The 17,266-nt window shown below is 49.9% G+C and overlaps 1 protein-coding gene across 4 annotated transcripts in view; it reads right to left on the bottom strand.

Moving 5' to 3' along the window:
- The window catches only part of LOC146830122 (casein kinase II subunit alpha-like), a 235,296-nt gene that overhangs the window by 40,364 nt on the left and 177,666 nt on the right, over positions 1–17,266 (bottom strand). For all 4 annotated transcript variants that reach the window (XM_085604348.1, XM_085604346.1, XM_085604349.1 and 1 more), the window contains one exon: positions 4,165–4,248. In XM_085604348.1, the coding sequence (XP_085460474.1) occupies positions 4,165–4,248 (84 nt within the window). The remainder of the gene's footprint in view (positions 1–4,164; positions 4,249–17,266) is intronic.

Raw genomic sequence — 17,266 nt, forward strand, 5'->3', positions numbered from 1 at the left:
TAGCAGGATGCAGAAGACCATGAGGCCAGCAGCCTCAGAGTCATTCTCATCGAAATCCAGGATAGGAAACATTAGTATCATAGCCTGAATATCCTGAACCACAGCTCAGGAGGATAGGCCTGAAAGTGAACTGTGTCCAGAACAGCACCAATGAAAAGGGATGCAGGTGTGAGTTAGGCACATTGACAGAGAACCCCAGTGAGTGCAGATGGTTCGCCGCAGTGTGGAGGTGGAAGACGTCAGCCTGGGGAGGACTCACCTTCAACAGCCAGTCATCGAGATAGGGGAAGACAGGCACCCCTTATCTGCGCAGTAGAGCTGCGACCACCACCATCACCTTGGTGAACAACCGAGGGGTGCTGGTACGGCCAAAGGGGAGCACCGTGAACTGAAAGTGCTCATGGCCTACCGTAAACCACAGGTAGCGCCGATGGGCAGGTAAGTCGAGAATGTGAAAATAGGCGTCCTGGAAGTCCAGCGTTCCATCGAGTCTCCTAGGTCCAGGGCAGACAAGACCTGAGCTAGAGTGAGCATTTTGAACTTTTCCTTTTGGAGGAAGTAGTTGAGGGTTCGAGATCTAGGATAGGACGAAGGCCCTTGTCCTTTTGCTGGACCAGAATGAAGCAGAAATAGCAACCACAGCCTACTACTGGCGCTGGAACCCTCTCTTTGGATCCCTTGGCCAAGAGAGCCCTGACTTCCTCCTGCAAGTTCAGGTGATCCTCCGTCATCCTGTCATAAGTCAGAGGTGTGGGGGATGGTGGGGGGGGGAAGGGTAGTCTCGAAGGGGAGGGAATAGCCCCGTCAGACTATCTGTAGAACCCACCTGTCTGATGTGGTTGTTTGCCAGTGGTGGAGGTGATGGCTGATACTGCCACCAACTGGCCACCCATGATCTCGGAGGGCCGGAGTAGGAAGGTTTTGAGGATGCAGGGGGAGGACTGGACCGATCTCACCTCTAACTGCCTGATCCAAATGGTCGAAGGAGCCACGCCCACGCAGAGGTTGCTGAACTTGTACAGTCTTGCAGCTGGGATATGGCTGGTGTGGCTGAAAGCCCCTCTGTTGTCACGAAAGGGGCAAAAGACAAACGGGGGATGGGTGGCCACTGAGAAGCCCTAGGATTTGACCGTAGCCTGTGAGTCCTTAGAGTGTTTTAGGACCATGTCTGCCTGGTCTCCGAAGAGACGGGTGCCATCAAAGGGCATGTCCATAAGGGAAGTATGTACATCCCAGAAAAGCCAGAAGTGCTCAGCCAGGTGTCGCATTGAACAGCCACAATCTATGACATTGCTCTACCCAGTGAGTCGGTCGTGTCAAGCCCACAACGTATGGTGAACTGTGCCACATATCTCCCATCTCATACTGCTTGGGAGAGAAGGGCCCGGGCCTCCTCCAGGACATGTGGAAGCACTAGCGCAACCGTTTCTTATAAGGAGTGAGAGTAACAGCCCAATAGGCATGCAGTATTACCCGACTGGCGGAAGAATACATTTTCTTGCCCCAACTATCCAGACTCTTGGATTCCCTGCCCGGGGGTGTGGAAGGGAAGTCGCCTTGTGTGGTAGAGGTTTGGACCACCAAACTCTTGGGGGTACGGTGGTTGGAGAGGAATTTTGGGTCGCTTGGTGCAGAACGATACCAGCGGGCGAACGTCCTATTCACAGGAGCCCCTGAACTGGGCTTGGACCAGGTTTCCAGAAGGACATTGGTCAAGACCTCGTTAAAAGGCAGGAGGGGTTCGGAGGAGGAGAAACTCGACTGCAGGACGTCTGTCAAGAAAAAAACCTACGCGCCAAAAATGTTTGACAAAACGGCGAAAAATAATGAAAGAAGGTAGCTCTCTTCATTGATCTACGCTGGCTGGCGCGGACAGAAAAGAACTGACATCAGCAAGCTGCGGTGGTGCCTATATGTAGGTAATGCGGACGTCACTTTCCACATGGACTACGCCGATGACATCACGCGGAGCCAACCAACACTACCTACCGGCGCACAAGGGTATTGCTCGAGCAAACTCTTTCCGGAACCAGCCTGACGCCCGGGAAATTCTAAGGTAAGGAAATCTGCGGTCAGATGTCTCTATCAGATATCTATACTAAGCTAACACGACCACCCCATCGGGGGACAAAAGCACAGTATCTACTGTAAGTGAACAAGCAAACGCAAGCACTGGACTACACACATATTAACCACTTAAACTAACAAAGGCACATACATATAAATAACTGTAAATTAACAATGACACCCAAGCAGAGGGGCAATGGCAGCTATGTACTGTAAACTAACATGGGCACCCCAGCAGAGGGGCACATGCTTGTTACCTACAATTATATAACAAGACACCGTAGCAGAAGGGCATATGCATGTCGTTTACTGTTAAATAAGACACCAAGCGGCAAGGCACATGAATGTCATATACTGTTAACAAAGACACCCGAGCAGTGAGCCACATGCATGTAATCTCCTGATAAACGTGGCGTGCACCGCTTCAGAACAGGGAGACGGGGACAAGAAGTACAACAAACAGGGGAATGTGCTACTGTCATCAAAGTGTGAGACTTGAGAGGGGTGGGGCGGCCTATTGTAAACTAACTGCACCGTTTCAGAACAGGAGACGGGGACACCCACCAGAACAATAACATTTCAGCACAGAGGAATGCGCAGTTACCTACGAAGAGTAAGCCTGGAGTTCAAGTGTGCCACTTCAGTACAGGGAGCCTACGGCAGCTACTTAAAGTAATTACTTCTCATTGAGAGATGAATGGAGTCTGGTACAAATGTATTCCTCCAATCAAGTGCAAGCATAAATCAGACTAACACGTCATGGGACCTTTCTTCATATTTATCTATTCAAACATGTCACAGGATAACTACCCATAGGCAGACACACTGTAGAGTATATGAATGAGAGAAGATCCCAGGATGAAAAACAGTGTATGTCCCCATGTGCCTGTCCCACCCACAGCCAGTGGGTGCACGTCCCACCCACAGCCAGTGGGTGCACGTCCCACCCACAGCCAGAGTGCACGTCCCAGCCAACGTCCCAGCCAGAGCTCACGTCCCAGCCAGAGCGCACGTCCCAGCCACAGCGCACGTCCCAGCCACAGCCAGAGCGCACGTCCCAGCCACAGCCCGAGCGCACGTCCCAGCCACAGCCCGAGCGCACGTCCCAGCCACAGCCCGAGCGCACGTCCCAGCCACAGCCCGAGCGCACGTCCCAGCCACAGCCCGAGCGCACGTCCCAGCCACAGCCCGAGCGCACGTCCCAGCCACAGCCCGAGCGCACGTCCCAGCCACAGCCCGAGCGCACGTCCCAGCCACAGCCCGAGCGCACGTCCCAGCCACAGCCCGAGCGCACGTCCCAGCCACAGCCCGAGCGCACGTCCCAGCCACAGCCCGAGCGCACGTCCCAGCCACAACCCGAGTGCCTGTCCCAGCCACACCCCGAGTGCCTGTCCCAGCCACAACCCGAGTGCCTGTCCCAGCCACACCCCGAGTGCCTGTCCCAGCCACACCCCGAGTGCCTGTCCCAGCCACACCCCGAGTGCCTGTCCCAGCCACACCCCGAGTGCCTGTCCCAGCCACACCCCGAGTGCCTGTCCCAGCCACACCCCGAGTGCCTGTCCCAGCCACACCCCGAGTGCCTGTCCCAGCCACACCCCGAGTGCCTGTCCCAGCCACACCCCGAGTGCCTGTCCCAGCCACAACCCGAGTGCCTGTCCCAGCCACAACCCGAGTGCCTGTCCCAGCCACAACCCGAGTGCCTGTCCCAGCCACAACCCGAGTGCCTGTCCCAGCCACAACCCGAGTGCCTGTCCCAGCCACAACCCGAGTGCCTGTGCCACCCACAACCCGAGTGCATGTGCCACCCACAACCCAAGTGCATGTGCCACCCACAACCCAAGTACATGTGCCACCCACAACCCAAGCGCATGTGCCACCCACAACCCAAGCGCATGTTCCACCCACAACCCAAGAGCATGTCCCACCCACAACCCGAGTGCCTGTAACAGCCAGCCACAACCTGAGTCCCTGTCCCACCACGACAGGTCACACCCTCATTTCAGTTCTCTTGTGCAGAGCCACAACTATGTTTAGTAACTGGCATAAATGCCACGAGGCCGCAGCCCTTCCTGCACTGCATGGCAGCTGGTTACATACCTTTCTGTGCTCGTGGTCAATCATCACATTGTGCGGCTTCACGTCTCTGTGCATGATTCCCATACTGTGGCAGTAATCGAGTGCCTGCAAGAAGGAAGAGAGAAAGTGATCAGTGCCTCTGTGCACAACATGCAGACACCAAAGCACCGTATGCTAGCTGGAATAGGGTTCGAAGTGCGTAATATGTCAGTCAGCCTTCAACCCCTTGGCAGCACACATCATCATATGTTCCTGAATAGCAAACTCTCAAAAGCTGCCTTTGCTGCCTAACTCAATCTGTTTACGCCCCAAGCCTCCTGACACTACATTGGAGTGACTAGTGAGATGCATGTACTCAGTAGCAAGACTAGCATTACCAGTGGTGAGTGATGTGTTAGACTGGAGCCTCTAACCAGCTGGAGTCTCTTCAGGTACACCAAGCCAGGATGCACAGCTAAGAAACAATTTGTAAACCTTCCATTAAAGTTCAAGGATTCTCAGCCAATGTGTCACAGCAATTTATTCCATGAGTAATGTGTAAATAATCCATGTGTTCATAATGTTTTAATTTTCCAATCTTTACTCAAGTGTGAATGCCCGCAAGGCTTCGCTCATCAACACAGAGGTGCAGAATTACGCATAATCCAAGGTGATATATTTAATTATGCAGTTCGTTCGGACGGACCTCTCCTCGAATATGCAGCGCTGAGGCTCAGTGAGGAGCATGCGCAGAGGTGGTAACACCACTGCTGGTGTTAACTTCAGTGTGCTTGTAGCAGAGCCCGCTGTCACCCTCTGTTATAAACACCAATACCTATGACTTTGTGATGCGGAAATAGATGAGATTGCAAGAGAAATGTCAATTGTGTATATTTATTGAATGTGGTGCGTTGAGTACTGAACTCTGTTTTATGAGGACTACAAACGCACAGCTCCTGAAAATGGAGTTTATTTAGGTTCCAAAATGGAATCATATATAGTTGCATGGAGCAAACATTAAAATTAATGAATGGTTACTGGATTAAAAATCATATTGAAAGTTTATTTTAAAACATGATATCCCCTTGGATTGCGGGCACTCAGTGAGAAAAATGTCCTCAACGGGTTTCCTTTTTAGGTCGAGGCTGGTACAGCGGGCATGCGCTGCTCTAGGAGATGACCTTTAGAAATCGGTCTGCACTTTTCAAGCACTCGCGCTTGTGGCATCCACCTTGCGGGATCGAGCAGCGGACATCTGTTTGCAATTAACGTGGCCGCGTGCGCTTGTTTATATTTCTTTACTTTCCCTTCCACTGCCTGTTTCACCTTCGCCCTCCCTTGTCAACCGGTTCCTTTTAAACAACTTTGTGGCTTTTTGATCTCTGCCAATTACTGTGCTACATATATCTAGCAGCTGTACTTAAAAAAACAAATCGTACTTTGTTAAAAGTATCTGCTAGCACAGGGATACTCATAGTACGGCCCGCAGGCCGCCAGCGGCCCGGCAAGCCTTTCTTGGCGGCCCGCGGACATCGTACCCAGACATGCCAACCCTCCCCATTCAGGCGGGAGACTACCGATTTCATGGCTAGTCTCCCGCCTCCCGATCCCTGCAAGCAAACACCCGATTCCTCGGGTTTCAGCAGACAGGGCTTGGTATTGTGTAACGTGCTGATTCTTCCAGCAATAGTCAGAATTGCGATGCAGGAGGTCTAGAAGAGGTGAAAAACCAACAAAGCCTCATTAACAAGCGAATGGTCTGTGAAGTACTGGGGGGGGGGGGCAGCGGCTGTGTGTGTGCCCAAAGCTGTTTCAGCCCAGGCTGACGGGGGAGGGGTGTATGCACTGACCGCAACCTGCCAGGCCAGTGCACAACTCTTGCATCCCCCTCTTTCTCTGCCTGCCATTGCGCTCCATGCTTCTGAAAGGTGATAAAAAAACATGTGAATTTGCATTCTAATGTCCGATCCTGCAGCAGCCACTTCCAAAGCCCATACATGACAGAAACCCGATTGAAGGCCCCATTCTCCCGATTTTTTTTCCAGAGAGGGAGGGAGAGAGAGGGAGGGAGGGAGACGGAGGAGAGAGGGAGACGGAGGAGGGAGGTTGACGGAGGACAGAAGGAGACGGAGGACGGAGGGAGATGGAGAGAGACGGAGAGGGAAGGAGAGAGAGAGGGAGAGAGAGAGGGAGGGAGGGAGACGGAGGAGGGAGGGAGAGAGACAGAGGAGGGAGGGAGAGAGACAGAGGAGGGAGGGAGAGAGACAGAGGAGGGAGGGAGACGGGGAGGGAGGGAGACAGAGAGGGAGGGAGACGGAAGACAGAGGGAGAGGGAGGGAGACGGAGGACGTAGGGAGAGGGAGGGAGACGGAGGACGGAGGGAGACTGAGGACAGAGGGAGAGGGAGAGGGAGAGGGAGGGAGACGGAGGACGTAGGGAGAGGGAGGGAGACGGAGGACAGAGGGAGACGGAGGGAAGGAGAGGGAGGGAGGGAGAGAGAGAGAGGGAGGGAGACGGAGGAGGGAGGGAGACGGAGGAGGGAGAGAGGGGGAGAGAGAGGGAGGGAGACAGGGAGGGAGGGAGACGGATGTTTTGAAAGGTTTTTTTTTTACTCTAGCTCCGCCCCCACTGATCCCGCCCCCACTGACTCCACCCCTACCAGTGCGGCCCTCGGCCACTAACCACACTGTCATTTTGGCCCCCGACAGAAAGTTTGTGAGTACCCCTGTGCTAGCATGTATTTTTGTATAATACATTAGAACAGGGGCTGCTCTCTACACACACCATACAAACAAGCGCTCTCTCCTAGCACATGCTGCCTCTTCTCAAGTTATAGGAAGGATGAAACTTAGTCAGCCCTGCTTTCAATTGAACCTGTGGCTGCTGCGTGTGCACAGATTTCTGGGGCCATCTACAATAACACAAGTGCACAATACTGAAACATATCAATCAATGGATATGTATGTGCGGTCTTATATAGCGCTCAAATTACCCTTGGGCATCTCGGCGCTTGCATTGGGAACCCGTCCTGGTTTTTCCCTGTGAGATAACCCGTACTGGGCATCCCCAAGGTGAAAGCCAGGCATCCCGCCGCAGGGGGCCATTGTGGAGATTAAGCAAGCTTGTTGCCCAGAGCTGCATAGTGTGAACTCGTGCTTAGAGTAGGCACCGAAGCGAGAATTATCGAGTCCGTGGACAATTGGGCTCCAGACCCTGCCGCGTCGGGAATCGAACCCTGGTCCCGGGTCTGACCTCTGCTTCAGGGTATGCCTCCTCTAACCAGTGAGCTATTAGCAATGAACTTCTAATAGACTGGTTTATGATCAATACAGATGTGGAAGACTTATCCGATGCACTTATGCCATATTTACCGCAGACATGTGAAGTAATATTTAGCAATGGCATTATTACAAAAATATTAAAAGATATTGCAACAGAATGAATATATTTATACAACCTGTACATCATAAATATTGTTTTTTCCACTCCACTTACTTTAAAGTACTAAAAATGTTAACTAAAAATTCTTGCAATAAAATTTAAACTAACAAACATTTGTCAGTTATTCCTGGACAAACCATTGCCAATATCTTTGGTTACACACTTACACGGTGCCAAAACACCAACACACATTAGAAATGCCAATAGCTCAAAAATAAAATCCAAACTACCAAGCACTAATTGGGTGTTTTATGTATGCTAAAAAAAATATCACTGCACATTGCTCAGAAGGTACATTTTGTATTTTTAGCCATTAGACTACTTTAGCATTAAAAATAATTGTAAAGCTGTTCCACGTTTGCTTTTTAAGCAAAAAAGCTAGAACAAGATTTTTCAGTAGCACACAATTCATTACTTTGTAGTAGTGTTTAGAAGGAATATGCTACTTACCAGTATGCATCTGTTCTTGGCATGTAGAGCTGCAGAGCCACACACTTAGGATAGTAGATCGCCATCTGGTGTTGGGCTTGGATGCTTGCAGCTTGTTGTTGTCTTCGGAAGAAGTCTTTGGTCACAAGATAGGTGACCCCTCCCTTGGACTACAGTGCGCATAGGGATCCACTCCATCCTCAGATTGTTTTTCGCCATGATGAGAAATGATGGAGTTTGTAAAAAGAGAGAGAGATGTCCATGTGTAATGTCTAAGTAAGACTATGCTGGAACAGATACAAGTCCCGGGGAGGTGGGTGGGCGTGTGTGGCTCTGCAGCTCTACAGGCCAAGAACAGATGCATACTGGTAAGTAGCATATTCCGTTCGAGGCATATGAGCTGCAGATCACACACTTAGGATAGACTATATAGCAGTGTCTCCCCTAGCGGTGGTCACCTGTATCAGTTGCAACAGTTTGGAATAAAGTTTTAAGGACAGCCTGACCTACAGAAGCTTGTTGTTTTGCTTGCACGTCAACACAGTAATGTTTAGTGAAGGTGTGTGTTGTAGACCATGTGGCTACCTTACAAATATCTTCTAAGGGATTGTTTCCTAAGAATGCCATGGAAGCCCCTATTTTGCGTGTGGAATGCGCTCTAGGGGGAACTGTTAGTGTGCGTTTAGCCTTGTGGTAGCATATTTGGATACATTTAACTATCCACCTGGCTATCCCGGATTTGGAAATGGGGTTGCCTTTATGTGGTGGAGAGAAAGCAACAAACAATTGATTGGTTTTGCGGAATGATTTGGTTCTGTCAATGTAGTAAAGTAGGGCTCTTTTAACGTCTAAGGTATGAAGAGCTCTTTCAGCTACCGAGTCCGGATTTGGGAAGAACACTGGTAGCTCTACTGATTGGTTAAGATGGAACGGAGATATGACTTTTGGTAGGAATTTCGGATTTGTTCTAAGAACCACTTTGTTGCGGTGTAATTGTAGGAATAGTTCTTGTATGGTTAAAGCCTGGATCTCACTTACCTGTCTAAGGGATGTGATAGCAATAAGGAAGGCCACTTTCCATGTGAGGAACTGTAGTTCGCATTTATGCAGAGGTTCAAAAGGGGGTCCCATGAGCCTTGTAAGAACAATGTTTAGATTCCACACTGGAGAGGGTGGTAATCTGGGAGAGATAATCCTCTTAAGGCCTTCCATGAAGGCTTTGATCGCAGGTACTTTAAATAGTGACAAGTGTTGTCGATTTTGCAAGTAGGCTGCTAATACTGCTAGGTGGAGACGTATGGATGAGTACGCTAAATTACATCTTTGCAAGTGTAGTAAGTAGCAAATGATGTTCTGTATGAATGCATCCAGTGGGCGTATATCATTGTTAGTGCAGTAAATGGCAAATCTTTTCCATTTTGCAGCGTAGCAGGCTCTAGTGGTAGGTCGTCTGGCCTCTTTTATAATATTCATGCAGTCTGGTGGCAGGTTGAGGTAACCGAACTCTAGGACTTCAGGAGCCAGATCGCCAGATTCAGTTGACCTAGATCTGGGTGTCTTATTTTTCCCTGGTTCTGGGTTAGTAAGGATGGGGAGAGATGCAGTTTTTGGTGTGGAACTAGAGAGAGTTCCAGCAGCGTTGTGAACCAGGGCTGGCGTGCCCATGTGGGGGCTACCAGGATCAGTTTGAGAGATTGTTGCCTGAGCTTGCGTACCACGAATGGAATGAGTGGGAGAGGCGGAAAAGCGTACGCAAATCTGCCTGACCAGTTCATCCATATCGCATTGCCCTTGGACTGTGGGTGGGGAAACCTGGCGGCGAAGGTTGGGCATTGTGCGTTTTCGTGTGTGGCGAACAGATCTATGTCTGGTTGGCCCCATTTTTGGAAAAAGGGGAGTAGGACTTGTGGATGCAATTCCCATTAGTGGATCTGTTGAGTCTGTCGACTTAACAGGTCGGCAATCTGATTGTGAACCCCTGGAAGGTGTTCTGCAAGCAGGTATATGTTCTGGGGAATGGCCCATCTCCAAATGTTCTGTGCGAGCTGGGACAGCTGGAGAGAATGTGTGCCTCCTTGTTTTTGTATATAATACATGGCTGTCATGTTGTCCATCCGGATGAAGACAGTTTTGTTCTGGAGATGTATTTGGAATGATTTTAGTGCTAGGAATACTGCCAGTAATTCCAGGTAATCGATATGGAGCACTTTCTGTTGAGGGGTCCATTTGCCCCGAGTGGTGTGGCCTAGGAGATGGGCTCCCCATCCCGTGAGTGATGCGTCCGTTGTTTGCACTATTTGTGGAAGAGGCTCGAGGAACGGCCGCCCTTTGGACAGGTTTATTGTGTTCCACCGTTTTTAGAGAGCGTTGTGAGCCGCTGTCCACCAACACCAGATCTGTTAGTTGTCCGTGAGCCTAATTCCACTGACGTGCTAGACCCTCTTGTAAGGGACGCATTTGAAGTCTTGCATAAGGCACAATGAAGATGCAGGACGCCATCATGCCTATGAGTTGCATGACCACTCTTGCTGAAAGAGTGTTGGGTTTGAAATTTTACGATGAGAGCTTGTATATTGGCTATCCTAGCTGGGCTGGGATATGCTAGGGCTTTGGAGGTATTTATGGTGGCTCCCAGATATTTATGTATGTGGGAGGGTTGGAGATGAGATTTGGGGTAGTTTATTGTGAAACCCAAGTTTTGTAAGATTTTTTTTTTTGTAAATCTTTTTATTAAAACTGATTCGACAACATGGCATAGTATCAAAGATTCATAGCAAAGGTGACAGCAAAACAGAAGTTCTTCAGAATACATTAAATTTATGCAGTAGGAATTACACGGTGAAGGAGACATCTTCCTCTAAAGTTGTGTAAGATTTGAATAGTTCGGTGAGTGTGTAGAACGCATTTGTTGAAGGAGTTGGCTTTTATTAGCCAGTCGTCTAGATACGGGAAGACATTCATTTGTTGTCTTGTGAGATGCGCTGCTACTACTGCTAGACATTTGGTGAATACCCTGGACGCAGTTGTTACCCTGAATGGAAGGACTGTAAACTGATAGTGTTGTCCGTCCACCACAAACCTTAAGTACTTCCTGTGAGCAGGATGTATGGGAATGTGGAAATAAGAGTCCTTGAGATCTAGTGTGGCAAGGAAATCGCCTTGTTGTAGTAGTGGGAGCACTTGTTGAAGAGTGATCATATGGAAATGATCTGAGCTTATGTACAGATTTAGGGGTCTGAGGTCGGGTATTGTTCTTAGTCTCGTCCTTTTTGGGGATTAGGAAGTACAGCGAGTTTACCCCTTTACCCTTATGTTGTAAGGGAACTGGTTCTATTGCGTGTTTTTGAAGCAATGAGAGAACCTCTTGTTTGAGGAGCGTAAGATGGTTTGGTGACATGGAACACTGATTGGGTGGTATGTGTGGGGGGGGTGTTTGTGAGTTCCTGGCAGTAACCATACTGGATAATTTTTCTTACCCACTTGTCTGTTGTGATGGAGTTCCAGACAGGTAGGAACTGTTTGAGTCTTCCCCCGACTGGAGTGGAATGGTCTGGGGGGAGTGGAGGAAAGTCACTGTTTTGTGGCAGGGGAGGTACGAGTGTTGGTATTGCCTCGACCTCGTCCCTTGTTGTTGTTTCCTCTATATCCTCCTCTAAAATATCCTCTACTAGGGGATGTTTGTGTAGAGGGTTTGAATGCAGAGGAGGTGTCTGCTCCCATATTCTTGGAGGCTCCTCTGTGGAAGGAGCGTCGAAAGGAGCCCTGTGGTTGTGGAGACTGCAATGCTCCCATGGACTTAGCAGTCTTGGTGTCTTTTTTCATTTTTTCAAGTGCAGTGTCAACTGCTGGCCCAAACAGCTGTTCTTGGTTAAAAGGTTGGCTAAGTATGGTACTTTGTACTTCTGGCTTAAAGCCTGAAATGCGTAGCCAGGCATGGCGTCTAAGGAGTACACTTGTGTTTAGTGCTCGAGAGGCGCTGTCTGCGGCGTCAAGTGCACATTTAATTGACGCATTTGAGAAAAGTTTTCCCTCTTGTATAAGGTCATTTGCCTGGGTCTTGTATTGGTCTGGCAGGTGTTGTAGCAGATTCTCCAACTGATCGTAGTGAGCCCTATCGTAGCGTGCTAATAGGGCTTGGGTGTTGGCAATACACCAATGATTAGCAGCTTGTGCGCTACTCGTTTGCCCGAGGCTTCTAATAGGTTGGATTCTTTGTCAGGGGGTGGTGTATCTCCCGTGGTTTGGAAGTTGGCGCATTTCCTTGCGTTGGAAACGACCAAAGAATCCAGAGGGAGCTGTCCTTTGATGTAACAAGGATCTTCTGGGGCAGGTCTATATTTTTTCTCAATTCTTGGGTTAAGCACCCTGGCACGGACGGGGTCTTTAAATACTTCTGTGGCGTGTTTTATCACCCCTTTAAGCATAGGTAAAATTTGTACCGACTTCTGAGACTGTTCAAAAGTGTCTAAGAGGAAGTCTTCCTCAGGTGCATCAGAGTGCATGGTGACGCCATGGTAACGTGCTGCTCTGTTTACTAGTTGTCCAAACCCCAGGTGGTCATCTGGAGGTGATGGTTTGGAGGGATATGGTGTAGGGTCAGGTATATCTGGTAGAGGGTATGCCCAATCATCCAATGGTGCGGTATCTGGATCCGTGAACGGATCATTGGTATTATAAGGATTACCCCCTCCCCCTAGGTCATCAACATCATCCTGTGGAGGTGGTGTATGTGATGGAGATGGTAGAAGTAAGGGAGGTGTAGGCAGAGGGGGTGGGGTAGAAGGTGGAATGGGAAAGGAAGGAGGAAAAGGTGATGTTGCCGAGTCCTCCTTTTTTATAGGAACTGGGGCAGGTGTGTCCAGTTTCCGTTTCTTACATGGCACTGCAGTGACATGTCCAGTCTTTGGATTAATATAGATCCTTTTTTGTGTTGGATCTGGATGGAAAAGTTCTTGTTCTTCAGGAACAGATTTTGGCGCCAATTTTTTAGGCTCCGATCGAGATATTGGTTGATCGGTAGAGTCTTTGGCTTTAGGAGGTGTATTATAGTCCTCAGCCGGTGGTTTTGGTGCCGATGAAGGTTTCGGGGCCGAAGTCGAGTCTTTCGGCTTGGGAACTTTCGGTGCCGGTTTATCTATGGGCCTCGATGTTTTCGGTGCCGAAGGTGTCAGATCCGATTTCGGTGCCGAGAGGTCTTTTGTCTTCGGTGCCGAAGGTGCCAGGGGTACAATGACATGCGGCTTACTCGGGCCCGAGCCACCAGAAGGCTTATGTTTCTTCGGAGCCGAGCCTGGAGGCGGGGCTTCTGATGGATGTTTTCGGTCTCGACTGAGGCCAGCTGGCGAAGTCTTGACCAATGCTTTTGTTTTGGAGGGGTTTGGGCAGGGGCAGTGGTACTCACGCGTTGCCCCGGAGTAATGGGGCCGTCTGAGTCGTCTGCTTCCAAGATGATTTGAAGTTCCTCGGAATCCTCTTCCGGGACATCGGGACCCTCATTGAAGATGTTTACTGGTTCCAGGGCTGATCTGTGTGCCATGATATGGCGTCGAGCTCTTCGATCCCGAATGGTCTTTTTGGATCGAAATGCTGTGCAGTCTGGATAGCTGGCTTCGTCGTGTTCCGGTGATAGGCACAGGTTGCAGACTTTGTGATGGTCACTGTGCGGAAATTTTGCTCCACACTGGGGGCATTTTTTAAACAGCGTCCTTTTCAATGAGCCGTAGGCCTCACGGCGTGGATAGGCCCAGCAGCCCGCGTCGACGTCCGGAATCGAGCCGATGAATTCGATGTTGAGTGAAGGTGCTTCGATGTAGTTGTAGAAGTTTTTTCGCTTCGAAAATCTTGTATTTGAGATTTTCAACCAGAGTTGGAAAAGTTGCATCCGAACCCAATGGCGGAAAAAAACAATCTGAGGATGGAGTGGATGCCCATGCGCACTGTAGTCCAAGGGAGGAGTCACCTATCTCGTGATCAAAGACTTCTTCCGAAGACAACAACCTGCAAGCATCCGAGCCCAACACCAGATGGCGATCTACTATCCTAAGTGTGTGATCTGCAGCTCATATGCCTCGAACACATAGTTATGCTATAAAAACATTGCGATAGCCAATACATCTCGCCTTTCAGAGCATACAAGTATTTAGTTATGCAGCACAATATCCTTGTTGCAACATCAACTGTTGCATGGCTAAACACTTATAAGGTCCCAAAGGCGAGACCTATTGGCTATGCCAATGCTTGTTTAGGGAGTGAGAGGATGCCAGCTGTGAATGAGATAGGATTTCACGGCGGCTGCAATGAAGACGGACACTTTAGTAAAGGAGTAAACGCTAATGATGACTGTCAACAGCACTGCTGTATGAAAAAGAGCCACGAAGGAAGGCGAGGAGCTCGAGTGAGGTAGGTGTGTCGAGGTGTGAAGTAGGTGTGCGCACAGAGGTGCCTGTGCCCACAGAGGTGCCTGTGAGTGTAGAGGTGGGGTGTGTGTGAGTGTAGAGGTGGGGTGTGTGTGTGAGTGTAGAGGTGGGGTGTGTGTGTGAGTGTAGAGGTGGGGTGTGTGTGTGAGTGTAGAGGTGGGGTGTGTGTGTGAGTGTAGAGGTGGGGTGTGTGTGTGAGTGTAGAGGTGGGGTGGTGTGTGAGTGTAGAGGTGGGGTGGTGTGTGAGTGTAGAGGTGGGGTGGTGTGTGAGTGTAGAGGTGGGGTGTGTGTGTGTGTAGAGGTGGGGTGTGTGTGTGTGTAGAGGTGGGGTGTGTGTGTGTGTAGAGGAGGTGTGGGCGTGTGTGTAGAGGAGGTGTGGGCGTGTGTGTAGAGGAGGTGTGGGCGTGTGTGTAGAGGAGGTGTGGGCGTGTGTGTAGAGGTGTGGGCGTGTGTGTAGAGGTGTGGGCGTGTGTGTAGAGGTGTGGGCGTGTGTGTAGAGGTGTGGGCGTGTGTGTAGAGGTGTGGGCGTGTGTGTAGAGGTGTGGGCGTGTGTGTAGAGGTGTGGGCGTGTGTGTAGAGGTGTGGGCGTGTGTGTAGAGGTGTGGGCGTGTGTGTAGAGGTGTGGGCGTGTGTGTAGAGGTGTGGGCGTGTGTGTAGAGGTGTGGGCGTGTGTGTAGAGGTGTGGGCGTGTGTGTAGAGGTGTGGGCGTGTGTGTAGAGGTGTGGGCGTGTGTGTAGAGGTGTGGGCGTGTGTGTAGAGGTGGGCGTGTGTGTAGAGGTGGGCGTGTGTGTAGAGGTGGGCGTGCGTGTAGAGGTGGGCGTGCGTGTAGAGGTGGGCGTGCGTGTAGAGGTGGGCGTGCGTGTAGAGGTGGGCGTGCGTGTAGAGGTGGGCATGTGTGTAGAGGCGGGCATGTGTGTAGAGGCGGACATGTGTGTAGAGACGGACATGTGTGTAGAGACGGACATGTGTGTAGAGACGGACATGTGTGTAGAGACGGACATGTGTGTAGAGACGGACATGTGTGTAGAGACGGACATGTGTGTAGAGACGGACATGTGTGTGTGCGCGCGCAGAGGAGGGGGGTGTGCATATAGATGTGTGTGCGTTTGTGTGTCAGGTTTTTAGCCACACAACTTAAAGGTTTGGCACTGGCGGTCTTTGGAGCTGTGCCCTCCGGGGGGGATATTTCCTCATCCGAAGTCCCCGCTGAAGGAACCCTGATGGGCGGTTCCGATCCGGTCAAAAAGGGCTCTGGTTCAAAGCCCAGACTTTGAGGCACCACACGCGAAGGTCCTCGAGCTGTTGGACCATGAATTGGTGAAGTGTCTTAGCACAATCCCACCTCTGAAGGAAGAAGGAAACAGACATTATCTGGAAATCCCATCTTTTTGGTAAGGGGATCTTAATAAACCTCTTATGGACCTCACGGGGCAGTTCGAGACCAACGGATATTCTAATAGGATGCGCTGGTGGATGCAGTCCAACAGTTATTCTGGACACCATATCGATTACTGTCAGTTTTAGACTGAAAACGTCTCCACTTCAATTCGGAGGACCGTTGTAAAGAGTCACACAGGATGGCGATTAGGACGTTTCAATAAGTATTTATTGGTCCAGCGACATCCTAGTGTAACGCATATGTGCTGCAACAATCAGGAAACAGAAGCATACAACAGAGATTGCTAGTACCAATATAGTGAACAGTAGATCCATTTCTACCATAGCGCTAATAAGACGAACGTAAGCATTTTAGATCAAAACAGCAGCACTTGCATATTCCTAAAATGCGCGCCTTAAGTAATTTGCTAAAATGTACGTAGCCTAGCCTGGATGTGTAGGTGTATGTGTATAGCTATGTGTATCTGTAGCCAAGAAACCCCTAAGGAAGAACCATCCCCCTCACCTGATGGTTGGGAATGAAGGACCCCGTCTGCTTTGCGGATGACAGCCCAAAAGAGATGTCAGACCGCTGCGTGTCGAAGATTCAGCATGCAGGACCCTGTGTCAGCTTGGAAGGAAACCTCCTCTGATCTGTAAGGGGGGAGTGAGGGTCTTTTATACTAAAGTGGTCACTCCAGGGTTTTTTCTAAAAATCAATATGTTTTGAAAACAATCATGGATGTTTTGAAAACAATCACCAATGCCTTTCTAAACAAGTGCGATCATGCACAGCTGGCTGTTGGCCAACGATGACAAAAGTGGTGAACCTTATACAGAATAAATCTACTGTACCTGGGGACATGTTTATGTATGTCAGATACAGGGATTATGATAGAATACTTAGAGCCTGGTGTCGAAGAGACAGGAGCAAGTTACTGGGTAAAAGGTCACCTGTTTGGAATCGGTATTGTCATGTGGATGGGACAATGTATGTAAGAATGGGTTATTCATCGATGGGACTATTCTAAAAGCCATGACGAGACAACTTGTTCTCATCCAACGAGCCAAAGTGGCAACTTGTTCTCATCCAACGAGCCAAAGAGGCAACTTGTTTTCATCCAACGTGCCAAAGAGGCAACTTGTATTCTGAGAGTCATCCAACATACCAAAGAGGCAACTTGTGCTCTGAGAGTCATCCAACGTGCCAAAGGGGCAGCTTGTTCTCAGTCATCCAACGTGCCAAAGGGGCAGCTTGTTCTCAGTCATCCAACATGCCAAAGAGGCAGCTTGTTCTCAGTCATCCAACGTGCCAAAGAGGCAGCTTGTTCTCAGACAGTCATCCAACGTGCCAAAGAGGCAGCTTGTTCTCAGACAGTCATCCAACTTGCCAAAGGGGCAGCTTGTTCTCCGACAGACATCCAACATGCCAAAGGGGCAGCTTGTTCTCCGACAGACATCCAACGTGCCAAAGGGGCAGC

The sequence above is a fragment of the Triturus cristatus genome, chromosome 5_1, assembly GCF_964204655.1.
Source record: "Triturus cristatus chromosome 5_1, aTriCri1.1, whole genome shotgun sequence".
Classification (NCBI taxonomy): Eukaryota; Metazoa; Chordata; class Amphibia; order Caudata; family Salamandridae; genus Triturus; species Triturus cristatus.